Here is a 25,189-nt window from a genome sequence, read left to right as displayed (position 1 = left end):
GGTTGCTGTATTATATATAATGAATACAGCCACGGATCCGGTATCCGTCTTTGCGCCTGTTCTGGGTAGTGATTAATGCTACCCGGTTCTCACAATGTCCTTTTTCTCTATCCCTCTTCTCCTCAGGCCGGTGATTTAGGCCTGGTAACAGTCACAGGGCTGTTAGAGATTCAACTGTATGACCTCTCACTATCAGCTCCTTGGCCCAACTGCCATTTCTTCTCTCAGACCAGAATGGATCAAGGGGAGTCTCTGGAGCTCCCCCTTCTGGCCGGAGGTGGTAGTGCAGTCTTGCTATTTTAGTATTTGTACTTACTGTCAGTAACTATTTTTGTGGCAAATACCCCTAGGGGTGCCACACTATCAATTTGATTCCTGGTAGTAAATTCCCTAAAGGTCGATTATTTAATTTATCCGTGCCCGAACACGCCGCTATGCGCAGTTATGTGAAGGAATCCCTGGAGAAGGGACATATTCGCCCATCGTCATCACCACTGGGAGCAGGGTTCTTCTTTGTAGCCAAGAAGGATGGTTCGCTGAGACCGTGTATTGATTACCGCCTTCTTAATAAGATCACTGTTAAATTTCAGTATCCCTTGCCATTGTTATCTGACTTGTTTGCTCGGATTAAGGGGGCTAGTTGGTTCACTAAGATAGATCTTCGTGGTGCGTATAATCTGGTGAGAATCAGGCAAGGAGATGAATGGAAAACTGCATTCAATACGCCCGAGGGTCATTTTGAGTATCTAGTGATGCCGTTCGGACTTGCCAATGCTCCATCTGTGTTTCAGTCTTTTATGCATGACATCTTCCGTGAGTATCTGGATAAATTCCTGATTGTTTACTTGGATGACATTTTGATCTTCTCAGATGATTGGGAGTCTCATGTGAAGCAGGTCAGAATGGTTTTTCAGGTCCTGCGTGCTAACTCTTTGTTTGTGAAGGGATCAAAGTGTCTCTTCGGTGTGCAGAAAGTTTCATTTTTGGGGTTCATCTTTACCCCTTCTACTATCGAGATGGATCCAGTTAAGGTCCAAGCCATCCACGATTGGATTCAGCCGACATCTCTGAAAAGTCTGCAAAAGTTCCTGGGCTTTGCTAATTTTTATCGTCGCTTCATCTGTAATTTTTCTAGCATTGCCAAACCATTGACCGATTTGACCAAGAAGGGTGCTGATTTGGTTAATTGGTCTTCTGCTGCTGTGGAAGCTTTTCAGGAGTTGAAGCGTCGTTTTTGTTCTGCCCCTGTGTTGTGTCAGCCAGATGTTTCTCTTCCGTTCCAGGTCGAGGTTGATGCTTCTGAGATTGGAGCAGGGGCGGTTTTGTCACAGAGAGGTTCTGATTGCTCAGTGATGAAACCATGTGCTTTCTTTTCCAGGAAGTTTTCGCCCGCTGAGCGTAATTATGATGTGGGCAATCGAGAGTTGCTGGCCATGAAGTGGGCATTCGAGGAGTGGCGTCATTGGCTTGAAGGAGCTAAGCATCGCGTGGTGGTATTGACTGATCATAAGAACTTGACTTATCTCGAGTCTGCCAAGCGCTTGAATCCTAGACAGGCCCGTTGGTCGTTATTTTTTGCCCGCTTCGACTTTGTGATTTCGTACCTTCCGGGCTCTAAAAATGTGAAGGCGGATGCTCTGTCTAGGAGTTTTGTGCCCGACTCTCCGGGTTTATCTGAGCCAGCGGGTATCCTCAAGGAAGGAGTCATTGTGTCTGCCATCTCCCCTGATTTGCGGCGGGTGCTGCAAAAATTTCAGGCGAATAAACCTGATCGTTGTCCAGCAGAGAAACTGTTCGTCCCTGATAGGTGGACTAATAAACTTATCTCTGAACTTCATTGTTCGGTGTTGGCTGGTCATCCTGGAATCTTTGGTACCAGAGAGTTAGTGGCTAGATCCTTCTGGTGGCCATCTCTGTCACGGGATGTACGTACTTTTGTGCAGTCCTGTGGGATTTGTGCTAGGGCTAAGCCCTGCTGTTCTCGTGCCAGTGGGTTGCTTTTGCCCTTGCCGGTCCCAAAGAGGCCTTGGACACATATTTCGATGGATTTCATTTCTGACCTTCCCGTTTCTCAAAAGATGTCAGTCATTTGGGTGGTCTGTGATCGCTTTTCTAAAATGGTCCATCTGGTGCCCTTGGCTAAATTGCCTTCCTCCTCTGATTTGGTACCTTTGTTCTTTCAGCATGTGGTTCGGTTGCATGGCATTCCTGAGAATATTGTTTCTGACAGAGGTTCCCAGTTTGTTTCAAGGTTTTGGCGAGCCTTTTGTGGTAGGATGGGCATTGACCTATCCTTTTCCTCGGCTTTCCATCCTCAGACTAATGGCCAGACCGAACGAACCAATCAGACCTTGGAAACATATCTGAGATGTTTTGTTTCTGCAGACCAGGATGATTGGGTGTCCTTTTTGCCGTTGGCTGAGTTCGCCCTTAATAATCGGGCCAGCTCGGCTACCTTGGTTTCTCCATTTTTTTGCAATTCTGGGTTCCATCCTCGTTTCTCTTCAGGACAGGTTGAGTCTTCGGACTGTCCTGGTGTGGATTCTGTGGTGGATAGGTTGCAGCAGATCTGGACTCAGGTAGTGGACAATTTGATCTTGTCCCAGGAGAAAGCTCAACTTTTCGCTAATCGCAGACGCCGTGTGGGTCCCCGACTTTGTGTTGGGGATCTGGTTTGGTTATCTTCTCGTCATATTCCTATGAAGGTTTCCTCTCCTAAATTTAAACCTCGTTTTATTGGTCCGTATAGGATTTCTGAGGTTCTCAATCCTGTGTCTTTTCGTTTGACCCTCCCAGACTCCTTTTCCATACATAATGTATTCCATAGGTCGTTGTTGCGGAGATACGTGGCACCTATGGTTCCATCTGTTGAGCCTCCTGCCCCGGTTTTGGTGGAGGGGGAATTGGAGTATATTGTGGAGAAGATTTTGGATTCTCGTGTTTCTAGACGGAAACTCCAGTATCTGGTTAAATGGAAGGGTTATGCTCAGGAAGATAATTCCTGGGTTTTTGCCTCTGATGTTCATGCTTCCGATCTTGTTCGTGCCTTTCATGCGGCTCATCCTGGTCGGCCTGGGGGCTCTGGTGAGGGTTCGGTGACCCCTCCTCAAGGGGGGGGTACTGTTGTGAATTCTGTGGCTGAATTCACTCCTGTGGTCACAAGTGGTACTGCAGCTTCTGAGCTTCCTCCCTCAGGTGTTCTGGTGAGCTCGTTAACTGCTTCATTACTTAACTCCGCCTGATGCTGCTATCCTTGCTCCTTGTCAATGTTTCAGTGTTGGATCTGAGCTTCTCCTGATTGTTCCTGTGACCTGCTGCTCTGTATAGCTAAGTGCTTTTTGCTTTTTTGTTGCTTTTTTTCTGTCCAGCTTGTCTTTTGTTTTGCTGGAAGCTCTGAGACGCAAAGGGTGTACCGCCATGCCGTTAGTTCGGCACGGTGGGTTTTTTTTGCCCCCTTTGCGTGGTTTTGCTTTAGGGTTTTTTGTAGACTGCAAAGTTCGCTTTACTGTCCTCGCTCTGTCCTAGAATATCGGGCCCCACTTTGCTGAATCTATTTCATCCCTACGTTTTGTCTTTTCATCTTACTCACAGTCATTATATGTGGGGGGCTGCCTTTTCCTTTGGGGAATTTCTCTGGGGCAAGTCAGGCCTATTTTTCTATCTTCAGGCTAGCTAGTTTCTTAGGCTGTGCCGAGTTGCCTAGGTAGTTGTTAGGCGCAATCCACAGCCGCTTTTAGTTGTGTTTAGGATAGGATCAGGTGTGCAGTCTACAGAGTTTCCACGTCTCAGAGCTCGTTCTTGTATTTTTGGGTATTTGTCAGATCACTGTGTGCGCTCTGATCGCTAAGCACACTGTGTTTCTGGATTGCCTTCATAACACCTGTCATTAGCAAACATAACAGCTGTATCACAGATATCATATAATGGACTAAGTTAGGCACCAGGTATAATACCTCAGATATCGTGGCGGCTAAATCAAGAGCCCACATAAATATAATAATTCATAATAACTCCGCTATACAAGAAAAAAAACCCTAAATAGAGTCTGGATGAATAGGTAAATATCAACAAAATGTAAACCTATACAGACCTAGAGGGTGATGTAACGTCAAGTTGTCAGTCGGTTAATTAAATAGCGGAGGAGCTGAGCCGTCACCCATACCTCAATCAACCATGAGGTCCTACAGAAAAGTCCAAGCCTAAATGTCCGGCATGTGAATACACAGAAATGGGGTGAAAGGAAGACGCAGTTTGCAGTATAAACCTGACACATCGTTAAGTATACAACCTCTGTATCTTCATTGTATTTTTATGAAACATGTTATTTAACTATTTCACTTTATATTGGAATATTTTCTAGAGCCATTTATATTGCATGTAGTTATTTTAAAGGCTCATTCAAATGTCTGAGATCGGACGGCAATGCACCGACTGGCTACTGCTGGTCTCCTGACCCGAGTGCGACAGTTTCAAATATTTTTATGAAGCCATCAGACTCTGGTTGGGAGAGCCACGGCCAGTCTGAGCATTAGCGGGCCGGTTGCCACGGACGTGTGAATGAGCCCTTAGAGTGATCCTGGCTGTCTGGCAGGAAATATTTAACCTTTACTACCATTGCAACACATAAATGCTTTTTTTGTGATATGTTTTCCAGTTGCTTGGTGAAGATAACCAAAGAAGCTTCCAGGCTCTTTATGTGGCCAATCAAATGGTTAATTTATGTGATGTCAACGACCCTGGCACCTTTGCCACTGTCCGCAAATTGTCTGCTAAATTCTTCAGCCAAAGAAATGGTGACAGCCAGCACACTATCCATGCCATGGGGCACTGCCACATTGATTCTGGTAATTCTGACATTATAAACGTGGGCCTGTGCCCTTTTTGCCTTCCTCCTGAAAAATGGCTGTGCTTTTAATTATTAAGACTGACATTCGACAAGTTCCATTCATTCTATTAAGCTTCCAGATATGCTTGGTTAAAAGTCCTGTATACTGTTGAAGGTAGGTTTCTATGTTATTCTTAAAGGGAACCTGTCACCCCGAAAATCGCGGGTGAGGTAAACCCACCGGCATCAGGGGCTTATCTACAGCATTCTGTAATGCTGTAGATAAGCCCCCGATGTTACCTGAAAAAGGAGAAAAAGACGTTATATTATACTCACCCAGGGGCGGTCCCGCTGCTGGTCAGGTCGGATGGGCGTCTCCGGTCCGCTGCGGCGCCTTCCATCTTCATTACAAGACGTCCTCTTGTGATCTTCAGCCACGGCTCCGGCGCAGGCGTACTTTGCTCTGTCCTCTTGAGGGCAGAGGATAGTACTGCAGTGCGCAGGCGCCGGAAAGGTCAGAGGCCCGGCGCCTGCGCACTGCAGTACTTTGTCTGCCCTCAACAGGGCAGAGCAAAGTACGCCTGCGCTGGAGCTGTGGCTGAAGATCAGAAGAGGACGTCTTGTAATGAAGATGGGAGGCGCCGCAGCGGACCGGAGACGCCCATCCGACCTGACCAGCAGCGGGACCGCCCCTGGGTGAGTATAATATAACGTCTTTTTCTCCTCTTTCAGGTAACATCGGGGGCTTATCTACAGTATTACAGAATGCTGCAGATAAGCCCCTGATGCCGGTGGGCTTACCTCACCCGCGATTTTCGGGGTGACAGGTTCCCTTTAAAGGGTACCTGTCATGTCAAGAAACGCCATTTATCTGCAGATACTGGGTCATTCTACAGGTAAATATTGGTAAAATCATGCCAGCCTTACAAGAAGCATGACTACCTTTAGTCGCTAGCTTTCAGTCATCGGAGCGGTTACAGTCACCACTGACTATACTGAGTGCAGCTGTGATCACTCCGCTGTGAGTGTGTGCAGAGCAGGCTGTCAATCAATATTCCGGGGAGTAATAACACTGTGCTCACTGTATAGTCAGCTGTGAGTGTAACCGCTCCCTGCACCGCCGCAGTGATTGAAAGTGAGCGGCTGCTGGGAGAATATAACTTTTTCTCCCTGTAAACACTGTACTCTGAGGCAGGCAAGCTTGAGTTTATGACCATTTATCTGTAGATTCTCCCTATTTATGCAAGTAAATAGCATTTCTCTATGTGACAGGTTACCTTTTAAAGGTTTATCATCGGTTGCTGCGATCCAAATGAGAGCGTAAACAAGTTGGATTTTCACTGTGTAATCCAATTGGAGAAATATAATATAACTTTTAATGTTTCTATTAAAACAGACAGAACAGCAAACTAGGTATAAAATGTCACAGGGCCAATTATGCATGTAGTATCTCAGTACAGCCATAGTGTCAGCTAACAGTGTCTCACCATTAACTAGAATAAGACACAGACTAAGAATTAATGCTTGCTACACTTGATTCTTTTTATTATCACTGATTATTATTAGTTTCTGTATTAATACTACTAATATGGATTTGTCATTAACCCCTTTGAGACGGAGCCCTTTTTCGTTTTTGCGTTTGTTTTTCGCTCTTTCTTCCCAGAGCCATGACAGTTGAATGGCCACCAACGTTTCCCGATCTGACCCCCTTAGACTTTTATCTTTGGGGTCATCTGAAGGCAATTGTCTATGCTGTGAAGATATGAGATGTGCAGCATCTGAAATAACAGATACTGGAAGCCTGTGCTAGCATTTCTTCTGCGGTGTTGCTATCAGTGTGTCAAGAGTGGGAGAAGAGTGTTGCATTGACAATCCAACACAATGGGCAGCACTTTGAACACATTTTATAAGTGGTCATAAACTTGTAAATAACTCATGACAGAATAGTCACGTTTAAATCAAGCACACCATCTTGTGAAATTCTCAATAAGTTTGATGTGTCACATGACCCTCTTCGCATTGGAAAAAATAGTTGGATCCAAAATGGCTGACTTCAAAATGGCCACCATGGTCACCACCCATCTTGAAAAGTCCCCCCCTCCCCCAATATACTAATGTGCCACAAACAGGAAGTTGATATCACCAACCATTCCCATTTTATTTAGGTGTATCCATATACATGGCCCACCTTCTAGTACATGAAAGCACAGCCTATGTATACATATGTAACCCTTTCTACTCCGTAATAATGGTTTCAGCAAGCAAAAAATCAGGTCAGATACAAATGAAAGCAAAATGAATGGCTAATTAATGGGTTCATTATCCATAGACTTCAATGTTAAAAAAGTGGATCCAGCAGAGATCCGTTATTTGAAAGCAGACTTAAAAGTTGTCTGCACATCTTTTTTTTTGTCAGCTGATTTCTGCTGGATCCATTCTAGCGGATCACTACTGGACATGTGAGCATAGCCTTACTTATATATATTGGGTCTCTGACTTGTTCTATAGCATTGCTTGGTATACTTGAGATCAAAACAACTCTAAGATTAGAAGAGCTACTTAATTTTCTTCCATGGATTACATTTATCTCCAGTGAAGAAGCCAAGAGTGCTGTTACAGGGATCGCAGAGTATATTTTACGCTTTGGATTTTTTTAGGTCTGATCTGCACTATGTATGTATCACTTTACGGTTAACATGCCATTGGTTTTCACATCTTCTAGCTTGGTTGTGGCCTTATGAGGAAACCATAAGAAAATGTGCCCGCAGTTGGGTAACTGCTGTACAGCTGATGACAAAAAACCCCAGTTTCACCTTTACATGCTCTCAGGTACACCTAGTGTCACGATTCTTTAAATCCAAACTACAAAAGTCATTCTCAAGACGCAGTCAGACGGCTGTATAACATAGACGACGATCGCAATCCTCGGACTGGCCGGCGACTCTCCTGACCCCAGCATGGCAACATGTATTTCTATGCAGCTGTCGCGCTCAGGTTAGGTGACCTGCCGGCCAGTCCGCGCCCTGAGAGGCGATAGTCGTCCCAGTTACACAGCTGTCTGACTGCGCCCTTAGGGTATGTGCATGCGTTAAGTGTTTCCTGTAGACATTTCTGTCTCTTGGCAGGAAAAATGTTACAACTTATTTTACCTCATAGATATATGTAAGAAGATCACATACAGTGATGCTTGAAAGTATGTGAACCCTTCAAAATTGTCCATATCTTTGCATAATTGTTACCTAAAGTTACATCAGATTTTCAAACAAGTCCTAAAACAGGATTAAGGCTTCTTTCACACTAGCGTCGGAATCTACCCGTCGCAATGCGTCAGGGAGAGATTCCGACGCTAGCGTTTGCTGCATTGCACAATGGGTGCAGCGGATGCATTTTTCCGGCGCATCCGCTGCCCCATTGTAAGGTGGGGGCGGAGTTCCGGCCGCGCATGCGCGGTCGGAAAAAGCGGTCTGTCAGGAGAAAAAACGTTACATGTAGCGTTTTTTTCTCCCGACGGTCCGCCAAAGCACGACGCATACGTCGCAAGACGGATGCGAAGTGTGGCAATCCGTCGCAAATGCGTCGTCAATAGAAGTCTATGGGGAAAAAACGCATCCTGCAAGCACTTTTGCAGGATGCGTTTTTTCTGCAAAACGACGCATTGTGACGGATTTAAAAAAACGCTAGTGTAAAAGTACCCTAAGAGAACGAAATAAAAAATATTAGACCCTGCCATTTTTAACGAAGAAAATTACTCAATATGATTCTGAGGTGGAGGCGGATGTGGCGGCACTTTCTATTTTTATTTCTGACTGTTGCATCTTTATTTACTATTGATTCATTACATTGCACCAAATTTCTATATCTCCGACTTTCACATCTGTATTGTAATTAACTTTGTGGATACATACATGCCTCTCATCATGCCTTGGTTTTCTTATCTCCATTATTTTGTGTTTCTCCTCCCCCTCGTCTTGTTTTCATTGCTTTTTGATCTTAATTTTAATTTTTTTTTATTGTATAGTCGTGTAACTCAAAAAAAAAAAAAAAAAATTATATATGGTACGTTAATTTTTTTAAATTTCTGATTATTATGGAGTAACACTTCTATTATATTTTAGGCTCGCTCATTTATATTGGAATTACTTTTTTTATTTATAGGTTTCTTTCATATATCTATGATGTATCGGAAGATAATTTTGATGTGATATAAATAAATGCAGTGATAATTCAGATCTGTGTTCCCATTTTGTGCAGCTACTAAGGTTCTTGTTGTGTAATACCAAATATCGTAATGTAAAAACTGTGTGATGATTGGGGGAATTTACATATCCGTATCTCTAGTGTAGCCTCACATATAGAGCTGTACACTAGTTTTACTGATGATTATAAAATCACGTGGTTCTGATTGACACTATTAATATTCATTTTCACAGGCTCAGCAACTAGATTGGGTGAAAACGTGGTATCCAGGATTATATTCGCAGATTAAAGAGTTTGTGAAGCTTGGCCAGTTCATACCGGTTGGTGGAACATGGGTGGAAATGGTAAGGCCATACGTTATCTTTAGAGAGGGCTAATGCGAATACGAAGTAATGAGACCTATGTTATTTATTCATGTTGCTTGTACAGCACCAATGTATTTCCATCCTGCACACTTCTTCATGTTAATAGGGGTTCCATTGGATTTATAAATTACAGGCACAAAATGTTCTAAAATAACAATTCCTTACTTAGTCAATGCCCCATTGGTCCCACAGGGATGATGTGACTTCTGCAGCCAATCACTTACCTGAAGGATGACTTTTGCATGTATGGCTTGTGATCACTGAGGCCAGCAATTGACTGCATTGAATGAATTGTCAAGCAGTAGATACTCCCTTGGGTTACAGTTCTGTGTAACTTCTTCTTTTAGGATGGCAACCTTCCTAGTGGTGAGTCAATGGTGCGCCAGTTCCTGCAGGGTCAGCTCTTCTTTCAAGAAGAATTTGGAAACTTGTGCTCGGAGGTGAATAGAGAAGCAAGATGATTTAAATAAATTAATGCCTTATAATTTATTAAAATAATTATTTTTCTGGTATAATTTTGTATATATTCTCATCTTTTTCCTAGTTCTGGCTCCCGGACACTTTTGGATACTCTGCTCAGCTGCCGCAGTTGATGAATGGATGTGGGATCCATCGCTTCCTCACTCAGAAATTGAGTTGGAGTCTGGTTAATGCTTTCCCTGTAAGTCAGCTGGAGACCAATGTGTGCACCATGTCTCTCCATCTATTTGTTAGATGGTGGATCGTATATAGCATTGTTACAGCTCCTCTTGCCTTTATACCATAGAGGCTGCTTTCCATGGTGCTCATTAAAATGGCTGTCATTGTAAATCATAACAAAGATAAAAGAGCTTTGTAGGGGCTCCTCTGTGAGCATTGGAGGGTGGTCCTAAGCAGAAATCCTGTAGTTGATGTTCCTGTCTTCTAATAGAAGAAAAACAGCCGCACTCAAGTCTTAATTTCAATGCAGAAAGAAATTTTTTTTGCTTTTATTCAAGTGTATATGCACCACCAGATAATTTTTGAGGAAAAGTAATAAATGATAGCGGACAACGAGGTGACGTTTCGACCAGGTACGGTCTTTCTCAAAACCTCACTGTAAAGATAAATGCGATACATAAGTGTGCTGTACAAATATACATGTAAAAAGAAAAAACTACAATACATACAGATAAAAACTAATACCCTGTGCAAAACTGTAAAACATACAAAATTATAAAGCTACAACAATCTTCATAAACATATACATATATACAAAATTACATGCATATGTGCGTATATACACATACATGCTAATGGGTATACAGCTAGCAGTACATAGACCACGGACTCAATTATGTCCCAGGGCCAGAAACTGTAGTGTATAAAGGGCTAGGTAGCAGTCCTCTGGGAATGTGTTGCATGAAAGGACTATTCAAGACGAGAATCGTTCTGGATCTACACATTACAGACTTTGGCCCCGAAAGGCCTCAATAGGGAATTGGACTTCACCCTTTAGTATTTTTCTTTTTACATGTATATTTGTACAGCACACTTATGTATCGCATTTATCTTTACAGTGAGGTTTTGAGAAAGACCGTACCTGGTCGAAACGTCACCTCGTTGTCCGCTATCATTTATTACTTTTCCTCAAAAATTATCTGGTGGTGCATATACACTTGAATAAAAGCAAAAAAAATTTCTTTCTGCATTGAAATTAAGACTTGAGTGCGGCTGTTTTTCTTGTATATTTGACGTTGGATGTCCAGCCAGCACCTCCCTCATTGGATTCTACAGTGTGCCCATCTTTCTTCTGGATACCTGTCTTCTAATAGGACATATGGACTAGGGTAGTACAAATGGAGACAACCCTTACAAGTTCACATGTGTCTGGCATGTCATGGAGGACTTATTAGGAACCACATGCTCCATAACCTTTTTGATACGAGATGCTCTGAGCTACCTTATACATACACTATGCATCAGCATACCGCAATTAATGAATACATGAACTCCAATGTTGCTGTAAACGTTTAACACGTAAAGTACTTGATTAGCGTTTTTAAAAAAAAAAAAAAAAGCAAGCCATCCAACCACATCAAGGTGTACCTAAATATGGATCAACCCCATCATTAATGACCTACCTCATTTGAAAGGAGAAATGAAAACTAGGCATAGCTCGCAATTAAAACCTTGTCTCTGAAGGATGGGCACATAAGAATGCTACTATACAAAGGAATAAGATTGTGATGCACCTGCACTTTGGATTTGCTCGATTTAGTGTCTTTCCACCCATTCACGTAAGGTAGGCAAATGTCCGGTGCTTGTAGTCAGGCTTCTTTACAGTGAGTGAGCACAGCAATGATAGAAAGTGTAGTATTGCATGCAGGATATAATCCTATGTTTGTAGACATTTCAGGGAATAAGCCTTAATTTTATTTTCATTTTTTATTTCCATGCAGCATCATACGTTTCACTGGGTTGGCATTGATGGGTCAAGTGTCCTTGCTCATTTTCCTCCAGGGGACTCTTACGGGATGAAGGGTACAGTGGAAGAGGTCAATAACTTTATTTATATTGAGTTTATCAACTTATATGTTAATGTTTACTACATTAATTTAGGACAATTGTGGTTTTCATGTATTAATTTTTTTTTATATTTTATTTTTTTTAAAACATCATTTTTATTGGTTGTTTTTTTTTTTTTTAAACAAATAAGTACAATACATATTGCAAATGTTGCTTTAAACTATTACATAGAAATAAAACAAACATTAATCTTTGTAACACAAATAGTATTAACATATCCCCTAATGTCCACATCTAACCAGCTTCAATGATTGGAATCCGACAATCAAATCCAGAACATACACCAACTGATGCATTTATCATGTGACAAATTTTAATTTATCCAAACTACCACTTAAATCTTCTAACAAATACCAATCTGAATTAACAAAGGACCTCATTATCTCTTGAATTTCCCCTGTCGACAATAAGGATTCTATGAACACTCTCCATTTTTTAAAAAATCTTTTCGTCATCTTATCTTTATCCCTTTCTGCTTCTCTTTTTTCTAAATATAGGACAGCCATTAGTCCTGCTTTAATCTCTTTTATCCCTGGGAGTGTACTAGCCAACCAATATTGCAAAATTAAACGTTTTGTCACCAAAGCAATAGTATGGAACAGATCATGTAACTGACCCCCTCTTGTTTTGCCTGTCGTATAATGAAACAGCCAGCACAACGGGCTAGAATCCACCCAGATCCCACACATCTGTAGATACATATCTTGAACCATTGTCCATAACTCTTGTGTCTTGGGACACGACCACATGCCATGCTCCATATCTGTTCTTGATGCGCCACATTTGGGGCAACTCATCTGCCTATCAGGGTTCTGTGGAGTTGGCGGTATATTAAAGCCACATATTATTTTATGCATTATTCTAAATTGGCTATCCCTCCATTGCTCATTTATGATATGTTCCCTTACCAATTTCCATCCATGTAGTATTTTATGCTCAAGTTCTTCATCTTTCATGTATTTTTCCCATTTGCAAAACACTTTGTCTGTCCCTGATGGTCGTAATACATCTCTCAACAACCCATATATCGAGGAGATCGATATTTCCTTAATGTCTTTAGTGACTAAGTCTCTCCACACATCTGAATCAACCTCCTTGCTTACATCTTGTAAGAAATCTAGTACATAATGCTTCAGTTGACTATATAGCATCAAATGGAATCCCGGTAGCTCATATTTGTCTAATACCTCAGATCCCGTCAACCAGCGACCTTCCTGTAAATGTAGTAAATCTTCTAGTGTCTGTACTCCTTTTCTAGACCATTCTATGAATAATTTATTTTCCCTTCCCAATTTAAAGGCTGGAAATGACCAAGGATTCAGGTGCTTTGACACTCTCCATGACATTTTTTATATTTTATCACCATGACGCCTGTTCCTATGTGAACCTCGTGGGTGACAACTTGGCTCTACTGTATACAAACACTTGGGTTGTAATCCATTGGCAGTGGAGCAGAGGTGCACTGTTATTGTTCCGTTCTACATTCTGCCTTGTCTGGCAAATCAGAAGTGTGATCATTTACTGTATGATTTTCCAGATGCTTAAAACGGTCAAGAACAACAGAGACAAGGGTCGTGTCAACTGCGGTATTGTCCTCTACGGGTATGGTGATGGTGGTGGAGGTCCAACCGAGAAGATGGTGGGAAGACTTGAGCTGATGAAAGACACAGACAGTTTGCCGAGGTCCGTGCATGTCACTGGAATTACTTGTTACAAGCTAGAATTATAAAAAAAAAAACAAAAAAAAACTAAAGTTGTTCTGCCGCAGCCGTATTCCTAATCTGTAGTATTGGTTTGGTGTCTTGAACTTCTTACATCATGAGATTATTATACATTTTTACAGGCCTCTGGTTGTAGGAGATATCACACAGGATTATCAATTAATAGTGATCCAGAATTGAAAATGATGAAATCCCTTCATGTAGACGCCAGTCATGATGACATGATGGCAGATGAGTTATTTGGTTTAGACAACCCTTACCCATATGATGTATTGGGGAAATATGGATGTTATAGAAGGGGTCCCTCACTCGGGGGTTTCCCTATTAATCAGGGTGGAATGCCCACAGAAAAAAGTGCCGCACCTCTGGAGCACCAAGCTCATCTTTACACAGCCCACTGATCTCATTGTGTGTCAAATAATGTTTCATTTGGCTGCAGGAGAAAGACGATGTGTGTCACAATCAGCTCCTTGTTGAGAGACCTGTGTTATAGACCTGTGTTTATGGTTGTTAACCCTATTTTTTAAGTAGGTAATTATTTTATGTACCCTTGTGCTGGTTGTTACATTTTTCTTTTGACTAATGCAAGGGTCATGTAAAAAAAACATACAGTGGTTAGTAATGTGATAGCTGACCTCTATCTATGTGAAAATGCTCCTCAGATGTACTAGGCATACACTATGACATCAAATTATGTGAAAGGGCTTCTCAGAAATATTAGGCATACACTATTACTTTGTGCAGTTTGTCTCTTAACTGTCTCTCTTGTTTTCACACAACAGAGTTCAGTTTTCGACCCCGGACCGGTTCTTTTCTGCTTTGGAGACGGACACTTCTCAGCTCTGCACTTGGGTTGGAGAACTCTTTCTGGAGCTGCACAATGGCACATACACTACACAAGCTCAGGTAACGGACAGATGTGTAGGACTTGTGCCGAGCCTCAGATGAGGATCAGTCACTATTACAAGAATGGTCTAAACCAATTGCCCGGGATAAAACAAATGTTAAGCACAAAGACCCTTTTGCTGACTATTATATTTTTAAAAGTTAAAGAGGTATTCCCATCGCCAAGATCCTATCCCAATATGTAGTAGGTGTAATAATAAAAATATTAGCAAGTGGCTCTAATTAAAAATGTAGTATAGTTCTCTTGATTAGCTATGTTGTTTACCAAATGTGTAGCGCATTGTTGTAGCTTGGGTATCCAGGGTTACGACCACTCATATAGTGACAGTTAGTTGCTAGTGGTTGTAACCATGGATATTTAAGCTACTGCAATGCCTGCACATGGGATAAGTGACATAGCTTATCAGGAGCATTATGCTACATTTCTAAATGGAGCTATTTGGTAATATTCTTATTACACCTAATTTTGGGATAGGATCTTGGAGCTGGGACTACCCCTTTAACTCTTGTTAAAAATAAATTGGACATGAGCTCTCTGTAGCCTTGGGCAGGAATTTATTCTAGTTCCTATATGGACTTGCACAGAATGACTGTGTGACTATACGTATTGGCTGGTAACTAATGCATCACTTATGTATTAATACTCCATTGTGCAGATAGAAATCCAAGAATGTGGTGGATTCTTCGGTGCTTGTTCTTGTATCTTGGAACTCCATTTCGAGTTTTCATTTTCTTGCCTGGGCAATTGTTTTTGAGGAGTTGCATATTCTCAGTATCTATCAAAGGAGAACCTGTAGGATTTCTTGTATTAAAAGGACAGTGCAAAATAAGTATAGAACTAGTTTTATGATCTTTCGCTGTGGGAAACTTTTGAGTGGAGGTACATGATTTTTTGGGGGAGCAATGCACTGAATGAGAGAGTACACTTATGGGAGAGGAACGCCTTTACATGTACTTGTGCCTTTTAGGATATGTGGAGCTTTTCATTCGAGTCTTCCTTTGGCGCTTTTTGGGGGATGGATCATTCAGTACAATTGCAGCACTTGCTTAATATTTGGACACCATTTAGAACAAAAATGTTATGTAATAACACGCTAGTAATAGTAGTGGTGCAAATATTTGTTTTTCTTTAGATCAAGAAAGGGAACAGACAATGTGAGCAGTTATTACATGATGTGGAGTTTCTCAGCTCGGTTACTGTGGCCCAGGACAAGAGCTTCATTTACCCAGAGGAGAAGCTTCAGCATCTCTGGAGGTGCAGATCAATTTACCTTTCATTCATACCTGGCATTATTTAGTCACTGCTGACTGTTAACATTTCATTTTTGTGCAAGGCACCTCCTGGTACAGTAACAATATACAGTGGGGCAAAAAAGTATTTAGTCAGTCAGCAATAGTGCAAGTTCCACCACTTAAAAAGATGAGAGGCGTCTGTAATTTACATCATAGGTAGACCTCAACTATGGGAGGCAAACTGAGAAAAAAAAATCCAGAAAATCACATTGTCTGTTTTTTTAACAATTTATTTGCATATTATGGTGGAAAATAAGTATTTGGTCAGAAACAAAATTTCATCTCAATACTTTGTAATATATCCTTTGTTGGCAATGACAGAAGTCAAACGTTTTCTGTAAGTCTTCACAAGGTTGCCACACACTGTTGTTGGTATGTTGGCCCATTCCTCCATGCAGATCTCCTCTAAAGCAGTGATGATTTTGGCTTTTCGCTTGGCAACACAGACTTTCAACTCCCTCCAAAGGTTTTCTATAGGGTTGAGATCTGGAGACTGGCTAGGCCACTCCAGGACCTTGAAATGCTTCTTACGAAGCCACTCCTTCGTTGCCCTGGCGGTGTGCTTTGGATCATTGTCATGTTGAAAGACCCAGCCACGTTTCATCTTCAATGCCCTTGCTGATGGAAGGAGGTTTGCACTCAAAATCTCACGATACATGGCCCCATTCATTCTTTCATGTACCCGGATCAGTCGTCCTGGCCCCTTTGCAGAGAAACAGCCCCAAAGCATGATGTTTCCACCACCATGCTTTACAGTAGGTATGGTGTTTGATGGATGCAACTCAGTATTCTTTTTCCTCCAAACACGACAAGTTGTGTTTCTACCAAACAGTTCCAGTTTGGTTTCATCAGACCATAGGACATTCTCCCAAAACTCCTCTGGATCATCCAAATGCTCTCTAGCAAACTTCAGACGGGCCCGGACATGTACTGGCTTAAGCAGTGGGACACGTCTGGCACTGCAGGATCTGAGTCCATGGTGGCGTAGTGTGTTACTTATGGTAGGCCTTGTTACATTGGTCCCAGCTCTCTGCAGTTCATTCACTAGGTCCCCCCGCGTGGTTCTGGGATTTCTTTATCGCCTCTCATTGGGGGACACAGGAACCATGGGTGTATGCTGCTGCCACTAGGAGGCTGACACTATGCAAATAAAAAAATTAGCTCCTCCTCTGCAGTGTACACCCCACCGACTGGCATTAAACTCTTCAGTTTAGCTTAGTGTCAGTAGGAGGTGGACACGGGTCTTTCATTAGACCCTTATCTACCTCAATGTGCGTCGTTTCTTTTCAGGTTTTCCGGAGGGATACAGGGTGAGCAGTCACGCCTGTAGTCCCACAATACGGACTATGAGTACGGCGTGTACTGCCACCCCGTATCCTCATAGATCCCTCTCCAGGACCAAGATCCTAGCACAGAAGCGTGCTCAGAAGTCCGGTCCTGGCTCCGTCCCCCACCCACTCGCCTACCAGAGCCTGTCGGTCGGAGGAGACGAGGACGTCCATCACAGCTCCGTGGACGTCTCATTCCCCTCAGGTTAGTAACGGCGTGGGATGTTTAGGTGAGTATTTCCCCTGGCGGGCTCTCCATTCCCCCGGGATCCTTTCTCCAGATGTCCCCCGGTCCTCCCTCATGGCGTTTGTTTTGGGGGGATCCCAGGGACTGCCACGGGGGCTGTGGCTCATTTTCCTCCGGGGCTCTCCTTCATTGGCGGCCGCACAGCCACGGTGTCTCCCTTGTGGAGTCTCGGCCTGGCGGGCTGCCGCGCCGCTCCCCCTTGCGGTCTCGCTTCTCGGCGGCCGCGGTGTGTCCTGTGTCTGCACGGCGTCCTTGGCAGGGTGCCGTGCCGCTTGCTTTCTGCGGCGCTCCGACGCCGCCACTCTCCAGCGGCGCTCCGGCGCCGCTATTCTCAGGCGGCGCTCCGGCGCCGCGATCCTCTGGCGACGCTCCGGCGCCGCGATTCTCCGGCGCCGGCCTCTAGTTTGGGTCCCGGCTTCTGCCGGGGCCTGCCTCTGGCGCCGCGGCCCCGCCGGTTCCGTTCGGGCAGCCTTGGCGGACTGCCGCTCTTCTCGGACTCTGCGGCGCGCTGCTCCGGCGCCGCGGTTCCCTCTCCGGCGGCGCCGGTCTCTAATTTAGGTCCCGGCTTACGCCGGGGCCTACTTCCGGTTTCTCGGCTCCTCACTTCCGGTTCTGCGGGCGGGCTTCTTTCCCGCCCGACATACTGCGCCCTGCCCACCGGCGCCTCTGCGTCTGGCTCCACCCCCTTCCTCGTGGGTCCCTCGGCCGGTGTGCACCGCTTCTCACAGCAGCAGCACTCGCATCTTCTGTGGCTCAGCATCGCAGAATCAGCACCTCAGGGAAGTTCTCCGCCGAGGACAAGTGGGACATCTTCCAGGACCGGGTCCGTGAGTAGCTGCACTGCAGACTGACACCCCCCTCTGCCCACTGTCCCCTAACCCACTGGCAGCTTCAGGGTCCCTAAAAATGTCTACCTCTAAAGGGGGCCGCTCTCGTCCCCCTACCTCTTCATCTTCTGCCTTAGTCACGTACTTTGCATGTTCGTCCTGTAACAGCAAACTTCCCTCAGGTCAGTCCTCCCCGCTGTGTCAGTCCTGCAGCAACCCGATTGTTCCCACCGCCCAGGATCCCCCGGCTGTTCCGCCCGAGAGTGATCCCCCCATCCCAGGCTGGGCCGCTTCTCTGTCAGAATCGGTGGCCAATTTAACACGGGTGTCTCAAACCCTGGTGTCCGCGCTGGATCGGTTACCCCTGCAGACCCCTGCAGTGGCCAGCGGGTCGCAGGAACCGCCGCCTGAGCCCTCCTTGATTAGCCACAAAAGGTCCAGACAGCAACGTCGGTCTGAGTCCTCTTCGCGTTCCATCTCGCCGCACGGCCCTCCCCCGCGGTTGGTGTCGCACCGTTCCTCCTCCCCTGAGTCAGGCGAGGCTTTATCTGATGCGCCCTCAGAGGAGATGTCGGAGTTGGATCCTAGCCAAATCGCCACCATGAGTGAGTCGGTCCAGAACCTCATTCGGGCTATAAACCAAACCTGCGGCATTAAGGATCCCTCTACGGAACCCGCAGATCAGGCGGTTTCGTTTAGACGGGCCAAACCACCTTCAAGATTTTTTGCCCCTCATCCTGAATTCGAGGAAATCCTGACCAGAGAGAGAGAGAATCCGACCAGACGTTTTCAGAGGGGAAAACGCCTGGGGGTGTTATATCCTTTTTCACCAGATCTTACCGCCAATTGGACGGTCTCTCCCTCGGTGGATCCACCTGTGTCCAGGCTGTCCACCAACACGGTGCTCCCACTGTCCGGCGGAGCGTCTCTGAAGGACTCTAACGACAGAGTTATAGAATCCTTCGCAAAATCTGCCTTCGAAGCGGCTTCAGCAGCGCTATGCCCGGCCTTTGCTTCCACTTGGGCCTCAAAATCCATCTCAAAATGGGCCAAGGATCTGCGGCGAGGTATCCTGGACGGGGCTCCTTCCGCGCAATTAGCGGAACTTGCCAACCAGATTTCCCACGCTGGTGAATACCTGGTTTCCGCCTCCCTGGATGTCGCGTCTTGTGCGGCTCAGGCTTCCAGCAATGCCGTTGCCATCCGCCGGACCGTTTGGCTCAAGGCCTGGCAGGCGGACTTGTCCTCCAAAAAGTCCCTCACTAGTCTGCCCTTCCAGGGCTCTCGTCTCTTTGGTTCCCAGCTGGACCAGATCATTAAGGACGCCACTGGGGGCACAAGTTCCCTTCTCCCCCAGGCTAAACCTCGTCGCCCTCCTCCTAGACGGCAGTTTCGCTCGTTCCGGCCTTTTCGTCGCTTCGCTGCGTCAAACTCCTTTTCCCAGCAGCAACAGAGGCCACAGGCACGTCAAGAGAAGAAGGCGGTGTCCTTCAGGCCCACTCCGTCCTGGCGTCCTCGCCATTCCCAGGGTAGATCGTCCAGGCCCAGGACTGGAAGATCCACTTCCGCATGACTCTCGGCAAGACTCCAGCCCAACTCCCAGGTTGGGGGGCCGTCTTCTCCGTTTCAGGGACGTCTGGATTTCCGCAGTAGAGGATGCATGGGTCAGGGAAGTTGTGTCTTCGGGATACAAAATAGAGTTCGCCTCCCGACCCAGAGATCGTTTCTTCCAATCTCGTCCTCCAAAAGATCCCGCTTTGGTTCCGGGCTTCTTCGCAGCCATCGCTTCTCTGCTCAAATCCGGGGTAATCGTTCCCGTCCCAGAAAAGGAACGGTACACGGGTTTCTACTCGAACCTCTTTGTGGTACCGAAAAAAGACGGCAAGGTTCGTCCCATTCTGGACCTAAAATTGTTGAACAGGAGGGTTCGCCTGAGACACTTCAGGATGGAATCCCTTCGTTCAGTAATTGCTTCCATGGAGGCTCAGGAATTTCTATGCTCTATAGATATCCAGGACGCCTACCTACATGTTCCAATATTTCCCGGACATCACCGTTTCCTGCGCTTCGCAGTGCAACAAGATCATTTTCAGTTCGTCGCCCTGCCGTTCGGTCTCGCAACCGCGCCAAGGGTGTTCACGAAAATCATGGCGGCGCTGATGGCCATTTTGAGAGTCAGAGGCTTGGTTCTGTTTCCATACCTCGACGACATCCTCATCAAGGCTCCGTCCTTTGCTCAGGCCCACGAAAGCTTGTCCATTGTTCTCGACACCTTATCCCGTTTCGGATGGCTGGTCAACCGGAAGAAGTCCTGCCTTATTCCTTCTCAGCGCATCATCTTTCTGGGCATGCTCTTCGACACTCGTCAGTCCAGAGTCTTCCTTCCCAAGGACAAGAGATCCACCCTTTGTCGGGACATTCTCTTGCTCCAGGGTCCTCGGCCTCCCTCCCTCCGATCGGCCATGAAGGTTCTGGGGAGGATGGTAGCTACCTTGGAAGCGATTCCCTTCGCCCAATTCCATTCTCGACCCCTTCAGCAAGCCATTCTGTCTCAGTGGGACAGGTCGGTCTTCTCCCTGGATCGGCCGATCAGACTCTCCTTTCGGGTCAAGCGGTCTCTCAACTGGTGGCTGACGTCTCCTCTCATCTCCCAGGGCAGGTCCTTCCTTCCGGTTCACTGGCAGGTGGTGACAACGGATGCCAGCCTGATCGGCTGGGGTGCGGTTTTTCGCCACCTGACGGTTCAGGGCCGTTGGTCGCTACAGGAGTCCGCGCTGCCGATCAACGTCCTCGAAATTCGGGCCATCTTTCTGTCCCTCCGCCATTGGGAAAGGATTCTCAGGGGCCTTCCAGTCCGGATCCAGACGGACAATGCCACGGCTGTGGCATATGTCAACCATCAGGGGGGGACTCGGAGCTCCTTGGCCCTTGCCGAGGTGTCCAAGATCCTCCTTTGGGCAGAGGCAACGGTTCCGGTGATATCCGCGGTGCATATCCCCGGCGTAGAAAACTGGGCCGCCGACTTCCTCAGCCGCGAGGGTCTCGCGGCGGGGGAATGGTCCCTGCATCCGGAGGTCTTCCATCAGATTTGTCTTCGATGGGGAACTCCGGATGTGGATCTCACGGCGTCTCGGATCAACAGGAAGGTTCCACAATTCGTCTCCAGGTCACGCGATCCTCTCGCAGTGGGCGTCGATGCTCTGGCCATTCCTTGGTCACAGTTCGAGATGCCCTATCTGTTCCCACCCCTTCCATTACTTCCCAAACTGTTGAAGAAGATCAAAGCGGAAGGGGTGCCGGTCATCCTGATCGCCCCGGATTGGCCCAGGAGAGCTTGGTTCGCGGAGCTCGTCAACCTTCTCGCGGACGCTCCCTGGCGCCTTCCAGACAGGCCCGATCTGCTGTCCCAGGGTCCTATCTGCCACCCGAATTCTCGGTCGCTCAGTTTAACGGCGTGGCTGTTGAGACCGCGGTTCTAAGAGCGTCCGGCCTTTCGGACCGGGTCATTCACACCATGATTCAGGCTCGGAAGCCTTCGTCTTCCAGGATCTACTACCGCACCTGGAAGGCCTACTTCCGTTGGTGCGAGTCCAACCGCGTGCCGCCTATGGTTTTTTCCCTGCCTTCTCTTTTGGCCTTCCTTCAGGCAGGACTGGATTCGGGCCTGGCTCTTAGTTCCCTGAAGGGTCAGGTCTCTGCGCTTTCCATCCTCTTTCAGAAGACCTTGGCCTCTCGGCCACAGGTTAAGACCTTCTTTCAGGGGGTAGCCCACGCCGTCCCGCCGTACAGGGCCCCTGTGGAGGCATGGGACCTAAACCTGGTACTGGACGTTCTGAAGGTTTCTCCCTTTGAACCTCTTAGGGAGATTCCTCTATCAGTTTTATCTTGGAAGGTGGCCTTTCTTGTGGCCATCACGTCCATTCGCCGCGTTTCCGAGCTGGCGGCACTGTCTTGCCGCCCTCCGTTTTTGGTCATTCACCAGGACAAGGTGGTCTTCCGACCTCCACCTTCTTTTCTTCCTAAGGTGGTTTCCACCTTCCACCTCAACGAGGACATCGTTCTACCTTCCTTTTGTCCAGCTCCGACTCATCCTCTGGAGCGATCGTTGAACAAGCTGGACCTAGTCAGGGCAGTGAGGATTTATCTGGATAGAACATCCTCTTTCCGGAAGACGGATTCATTTTTCGTCATTCCTGATGGCACGCGCAGAGGCCAGCCGGCTTCTAAAGCGACTATTGCTCGCTGGATCAGAACGGCAATTTTGGAGGCTTACCGGGTCAAGAACAGAGTGCCCCCTCCTGGGATTAAGGCTCACTCTACCCGGGCAGTCGGCGCCTCCTGGGCGGTGCACCACAGGGCTTCCGCCCTACAGCTTTGCAAAGCGGCAACTTGGTCTTCCATCCACACGTTCGCCAAATTTTACAAGGTCCATACCTACGCATCGGCGGACGCCAGCCTAGGCAGAAGGATCCTGCAGGCGGCAGTGGTGAGTCCTCTGACCTGATGGAAGTCTGTTTTCCCGCCCTTGGGACTGCTTTGGGACGTCCCATGGTTCCTGTGTCCCCCAATGAGAGGCGATAAAGAAAACAGGATTTTTGGTTGCTTACCGTAAAATCTGTTTCTTGGAGCCTCCATTGGGGGACACAGCACCCTCCCAATGTTTTTGTTATATGTTCTCTGACTGTTCTCACGTTTACAGTTCTCAAGTTTGTGGTTATGGTTTTTCAACCTTGTTCTTTCTCCTACTGCTTTCTCACTAACTGAAGAGTTTAATGCCAGTCGGTGGGGTGTACACTGCAGAGGAGGAGCTAATTTTTTTATTTGCATAGTGTCAGCCTCCTAGTGGCAGCAGCATACACCCATGGTTCCTGTGTCCCCCAATGGAGGCTCCAAGAAACAGATTTTACGGTAAGCAACCAAAAATCCTGTTTTTTGCTCACCGTTCTTGTGATCATTCTGACCCCACGGGGTGGGATTTTGCTTGGAGCCCCAGATCGAGGGAGATTATCAGTGGTCTTGTATGTCTTCCATTTTCTAATTATTGCTCCCACTGTTTATTTCTTCACTCCAAGCTGGTTGGCTATTGCAGATTCAGTCTTCCCAGCCTGGTGCAGGGCTACAATTTTGTTTCTGGTGTCCTTTGACAGCTCTTTGGTCTTCACCATAGTGGAGTTTGGAGTCAGACTGTTTGAGGGTGTGCACAGGTGTCTTTTTATACTGATAACAAGTTTAAACAGGTGCCATTACTACAGGTAATGAGTGGAGGAAAGAGGAGACTCTTAAAGAAGAAGTTACAGGTCTGTGAGAGCCAGAAATCTTGATTGTTTGTTTCTGACCAAATACTTATTTTCCACCATAATATGCAAATAAATTGCTAAAAAAACAGACAATGTGATTTTCTGGATTTTTTTTTTCTCAGTTTGTCTCCCATAGTTGAGGTCTACCTATGATGTAAATTACAGACGCCTCTCATCTTTTTAAGTGGTGGAACTTGCACTATTGCTGACTGACTAAATACTTTTTTGCCCCACTGTATGTAGCACTGTTTTCATGTCTGGTTCGGCACTACAAAAAAAACCCCACAAACAATCCTGAAAGTAATGTAGTAATACTATTATTTATTTTTAAAGCACCATTAATTACAAGATGCTGTACATGATGACAAAAAGAGAATTAATTTGTCCATCTAATATTTATTTATTCCAGCCAGTTCCTGGTATTCTCGTACATTGTTTTTGATCTGAAATACATTCTAATTTTTGTATTACATGTGTAGTGGTTATATCATGTATAGACTATATTACATACTATCCCAATAGCGTGTGGTTTTCTCCATTCACGCAAAAGGTTATTGCTGTTGAATCAGTTCCATGATGTGCTGCCCGGCAGCTGTATCCAGTTGGTGGTTGAAGATGCTTTGAGATACTATGAAGGTAAGATCGTTTATTTCAGCCTCATAATGTTTAGGTTTTTTTTGTTGGGTCACCGTTTTTAGTGAAATTAGATTCACTAATATCCCTTTAATAATCTATCTCTACCAATGCTCCGCCAAGTGATTTTGTGCTTTTAATGAGGAGAGTAAGATCATCCAGGTTATTATTCAGGGGAATAAAAATAACAAGCATTTGTAATCAATCTGCCAAACCCTTTTCTCTATCGCCTCTCATTGGGGGACTCCGGAACCATGGGTGTATGCTGCTGCCACTAGGAGGCTGACACTATGCACAAAAAAAGTTAGCTCCTCCTCTGCAGTGTACACCCCACCGACTGGCATTACACTCTTCAGTTTAGCTTAGTGTCAGTAGGAGGTGGACACGGGTCTTTCATTAGACCGTTATCTACCTATTTCTTTTCAGGTTTTCCGGAGGGATACAGGGTGATCAGTCACACCTGTAGTCCCACAATACGGACTATGAGTACGGTGTGTACTGCCAGTGTCTCCCCGTATCCTCATAGATCCCTCTCCAGGACCAAGAGCCTAGCACACCAGCATGCTTAGATGTCCGGTCCTGGCTCCGTCCCTTACCCACTCGCCTACCAGAGCCTGTCGGTTGCGGAGACGAGGACGTCCATCACAGCTCCCTGGACGTCTCATTCCTTCCAGGTTAGTACCGGCGTGGTATATTTAAGATGAATATTTTCCCTTCCAACCCTGCGACCCTGGATCCTCAAAAGGGGGTGCCTGACTTAGGGGGGTTTCTGATGCGAGTTGCATCTCTTTCCAGCTGCCGCGCCGCTTCTGTGGCTGCGGCCACCCTGTCCCCTGTTTCCGGCGCGGCTGCCTTACAGACTACCGCGCCACTGCTTATCCGGGCATGCTCCCAGCGCTAGCCATGCACCGCTTCTCCCTGCTTCGGCCGCTGTAAGCGGCCGTTCATTTTCTTTGAAGGGGAGGACACTGCCCTCTGCTCCAGCGCTTCGGCCCCCTGCGGT

The 25,189-nt window shown here is 46.1% G+C and overlaps 1 protein-coding gene across 2 annotated transcripts in view; it reads left to right on the top strand.

Annotated features, from left to right (window-relative positions):
• The window catches only part of MAN2C1 (mannosidase alpha class 2C member 1), a 122,795-nt gene that overhangs the window by 24,431 nt on the left and 73,175 nt on the right, over positions 1 to 25,189 (top strand). For both annotated transcript variants that reach the window (XM_069765775.1, XM_069765776.1), the window contains exons 6-15: positions 4,655 to 4,844; positions 7,548 to 7,654; positions 9,256 to 9,366; positions 9,735 to 9,827; positions 9,932 to 10,048; positions 11,808 to 11,903; positions 13,472 to 13,617; positions 14,438 to 14,561; positions 15,695 to 15,816; positions 24,104 to 24,189. In XM_069765775.1, coding sequence (XP_069621876.1) covers positions 4,655 to 4,844; positions 7,548 to 7,654; positions 9,256 to 9,366; positions 9,735 to 9,827; positions 9,932 to 10,048; positions 11,808 to 11,903; positions 13,472 to 13,617; positions 14,438 to 14,561; positions 15,695 to 15,816; positions 24,104 to 24,189 — 1,192 coding nt within the window. The remainder of the gene's footprint in view (positions 1 to 4,654; positions 4,845 to 7,547; positions 7,655 to 9,255; positions 9,367 to 9,734; positions 9,828 to 9,931; positions 10,049 to 11,807; positions 11,904 to 13,471; positions 13,618 to 14,437; positions 14,562 to 15,694; positions 15,817 to 24,103; positions 24,190 to 25,189) is intronic.

This window comes from Ranitomeya imitator, chromosome 4 (genome assembly GCF_032444005.1).
Source record: "Ranitomeya imitator isolate aRanImi1 chromosome 4, aRanImi1.pri, whole genome shotgun sequence".
Classification (NCBI taxonomy): domain Eukaryota; kingdom Metazoa; phylum Chordata; class Amphibia; order Anura; family Dendrobatidae; genus Ranitomeya; species Ranitomeya imitator.
The sequence above is the reverse complement of the archived record's forward strand: the minus strand, read 5'-3'. Positions and strand labels throughout refer to the sequence as shown.